Source organism: Trichosurus vulpecula, chromosome 3, assembly GCF_011100635.1.
Source record: "Trichosurus vulpecula isolate mTriVul1 chromosome 3, mTriVul1.pri, whole genome shotgun sequence".
Classification (NCBI taxonomy): Eukaryota; Metazoa; Chordata; class Mammalia; order Diprotodontia; family Phalangeridae; genus Trichosurus; species Trichosurus vulpecula.
In genome coordinates, this window is record NC_050575.1 from 133,939,787 (window position 1) to 133,943,673 (window position 3,887).

Consider the following 3,887-nt stretch of genomic DNA (forward strand, 5'->3'; position numbering starts at 1 on the left):
AGAGTTTACAATTCATGCTGCTCCTAATACATTGAGCTGAACCATGGATACCAGTTGAGATGAGAGTCTTACTGAATATTATGAGAGCCCAACTTGGTTCCAAGTTCTGATGCATGATGATTCTCCTTATAAAGAAAGTCTTCCGGCACTTCTAGTTGTCTTAAGAACATCTCACTATTCCTCAAAATATGCTCTGGATTTCTCCTGGGCCCATTGAAGAGCTGTATGCAATTTAACTCTTTCATCAAAAAAACCTGCTAGCCAGAGGTCCAATTATTTTCCAAGAAGATAGAAATAGTTGTCTAGTGATTGTTATCCCCTCCAAGCCAATTTGATTCCTTTTAGTTTTCTTTTTCACTTAACTGGAACTAATAAGGCAATAATATTTTGGTTTTTGTTGTTTTCCCAAATGCCTCTATACTCTTGTCAGGAAGAGTCAATAAATATGAAGTCCTACACTTTAGTTTGTTTTAATTTGCTGTGTAAATACTAATGGATGAGATTTATCTTAGCATTAATTCATCAGAGAAAGACCTCAAATCTTTAGTCATTAAGTTTAGTTAAAAGCTCAATATGAATGAGTCAACTATAGGTAATTAAACCAATATAATTTTAGAGTGTATTAAATAGGATATAGTTTCATTCATTCTCAAAGAAGCTCAAAGATATATTGAACTTTGTGATAGTCAGACCACTCATGGAGAGTTGTGTTCATTCTTTGACTCATTACTTTAAAAAGAACATTAACAAAATGAAGCACATATAGAGGTGGGTAACCAGAATGAGTAGAAGTCTCATTTTAAGAAAGTTGGAGGAACAGGAATCATTTAGCCTAGAGAAGAAAAGATTTTTTTGTGGGGGGGGAGTTGAAAATTTTCTTTAAACATTAGGAGGGTTATTGACTGAGATTTATTCTTTCCTGCTTTAGAAGAAATAACAGATATCAATGCATGAGAGACTAGCTTAAAATCAATCAATTAATTAACTTTCCAACAATTTTGTGCAAAATGGAATATATTCCTTGTGATATGAGTCACAGTTTTCAATGGAGATATTCAATGACCACACATCAAGGCAGCTGTTGATGGTTGAAGGTTGAGCTGATAAGATTTAATGTCCTTCCTAAACTAAGATTCTATGATTCTCTGGGCTATATCTTGATATCCCACATCTCTTGAATAGATTACAAAGAAGCAGAAACAACATGAATCAGACCAACCAGACCTGGGTGACAGAATTCTTCCTCTTGGGACTTTCTGACGACCCTCAGACACAGCTGCTACTCTTTGTATTGTTCCTGGCAGTCTACTTGGGTACCATACTTGGAAACCTGCTCCTCACATCTTTGGTTCTGCTTGACTCACAGCTCCATACACCCATGTATTTTTTCCTGTGTAATTTATCTCTGGCTGACCTCTGCTTCTCAACTACCATTGTTCCCCAAACCCTGATCCACATGTTATCTAGAAGGAAATTAATTTCTTTCACAGGCTGTGCTGTTCAACTTATTTTCATCCTATTCTTTGGATCTACACAGTGTTCTTTACTAGGTGTTATGTCTTATGACAGGTACTTGGCAATCTGTGACCCTATGCACTACCCCCTCATCATGACTTGGAGGGTGTGTGGACTCTTGGCCTTAGGGTGCTGGTTCAGTGGCATTGTTGCATCCCTAGTGGACACTGCATTTACACTAAGCCTTCCTTACCAAGGAGACAACAGAATTTCTCATTTTATTTGTGAGCCCCCAGCCCTTCTGGTTGTGGCATCTGCAGACACACACAGCTCAGAGATGGCTGTTTTCTTGATGGGTGTGGTGATTCTTCTTGCCCCCATATCCCTGATTATGATCTCATATGTGTGTATCATAATGTCTGTGGTCAGGATGAAGAAAACCTCAGGGAGACTCAAGGCCTTCTCCACTTGTGGCTCCCATCTCATTGTGGTCGTAATATTTTATGGATCAGCAATCATCAACTACATGACACCTAAGTCTGCCAAGGAACTAGGGAAAATGGTATCTGTGTTCTATACAGTGATAAACCCTATGCTCAACCCCCTCATATATAGCTTGAGAAACAAGGATGTAAAAAGGGCATTCAAGAATGCAGCCAATGGGAGACCAATCTGCAGAACATGATTTTCTAGCTCATCATTGAATTTTACGTTATCTCTCTTGTCCAGTCTTTTTCTTCAGCCTCCAGGAAGAACCGGCTTCTCTTGACCTGTATTAGTGAGCAGTGTTACATGCTTATATTACTATTTAATCATCCATAGCACGGTTACATATTGTATATTTGTCATATGTCTAAGCTTAAGGGTGATATGTAGAGATGATGCATTTAATCTCTCTGTAGGGCTGAATGGAATCATGTCAATTTGGAGGACTTGAGAAATAGTCTAATTAGTATGTCACAGCCATTGAATATCTTGTATTGTACTTTAAGGAATATGATGTACACATTCTAAAAAATAAGAAGAGGGAATCCAGTCTTAGGGAGGCTAGTCAGACGCATCATTGACAGAATAAATCAACAAAAACAAACTTGTTACTAGGTTGCTCTTAATAGAAATACAGTGTTCAAAATATGTAAGATCATAGTGCCATTGGATAAACTCTCTGTAAGACTATTTTATCTACTGGATAAAACTTCGGGTTACCTAATTGATAGTTTTTGCTTTTGGATAACGTACATTTCTGAATATATGTGTCCATTCTCCCCCATCCATTGGACAATCCCTTGTAACAAAGTGGAAAAAAAGCATTTTAGACCAATACCACAATCATGTTTGATATTTTATGAGCATTCCAAATCTGTAGTCTTGCATATCTTTGACGAGAGGGAAATTCATTTTCCCAGCTCCTCTGAGGCTAAGCTTGAACATTATATAATTGAAAGCATTAAATATTCTTTTTTAATCATTGTAATTAATGGCTATATTAGTTTTCTGACTCTGCTTATTTAATTCGGTATTAGTTCACATAAGTCTTTCTAGTTTTTTGAATTCATATTTGTCCTTTCTCATGGCATACTATTCTTCCACTACATTCGTGAAACATAATTTGCCTAACCATTACTCTGTCAAGTTTTTTCATACTTCAAAAATATTGCTATGAATATTTTGAAATATGTAGATAATATTGTTAATATTGTTTTGAATAGCATTCTTGTCTTTCACCTCTTTGAGGAGACATAATTAACGATGGAATCTCAGGATCAAAATATATTGACCTTTAAAAAATGTTTATTGATAATTTTTGTTGTTGCATAATTTTCCCAATTTAAAGCAAATAAAAGGAGAAGTTATGGTAAATACTTAATCTAATAGCGATTTCATATATTTGAACAAAGTGATATTAAATGATAGGAAATACATACAAAGTACAGATATTGATACAAATGATTGCCGTTTTTTCAGGAACTTTAATTGCTGTAAATAAATTATCATGAGGAGATGAAATTTTTTCTTAAACCTTAGCCAGAAAACACTTGACCTTCTTGCAAAGAAGCAGCCCAGGGTAGCATCTATTTCATAAAATTTTATGAATAAATGTGAAATATAATAAGCAGTATTGCCTCATACAATAGTGAGAAAGAGGGAAGGGCAATGATGACTAAAGCTTGGCAAAAGACCCAACTAGTATAAATTATGTCAACAGTAATTAAAGTATCTAAGGATGAAACTAGCAAGACAACAAAAATAACATAAAAATAATCTATAAGAATTGTTTTTACCAAATTCCTTTTTCCATTAATGACAGTATATTCAACATATTTTGTAAAATGGAGACATATACCTCCCCCAGTTCCTAATGTGCTGTAAGAGGAAGTGGAGATAATACTAAAAAAATGGTAGTAAGAGCTGGATTAAACCAAGTAGGGTCA

At 35.3% G+C, this 3,887-nt stretch overlaps 1 protein-coding gene across 1 annotated transcript; it reads left to right on the plus strand.

Annotated features, from left to right (window-relative positions):
• The first annotated feature begins 1,192 nt into the window (after positions 1-1,192).
• Positions 1,193-2,140, plus strand: LOC118842230 (olfactory receptor 2D2-like). The gene has a single exon (XM_036749827.1). The coding sequence runs from the start codon at positions 1,205-1,207 to the stop codon at positions 2,138-2,140; it is 936 nt and encodes a 311-aa protein (XP_036605722.1). The 5' UTR covers positions 1,193-1,204.
• The last annotated feature ends 1,747 nt before the right edge of the window (positions 2,141-3,887 follow it).

What these genes read in the sequence shown, in the direction of transcription:
- LOC118842230 (XM_036749827.1), top strand. Translation starts at nt 1,205, where the DNA reads ATGAATCAGACCAACCAGACCTGGGTGACAGAATTCTTCCTCTTGGGA.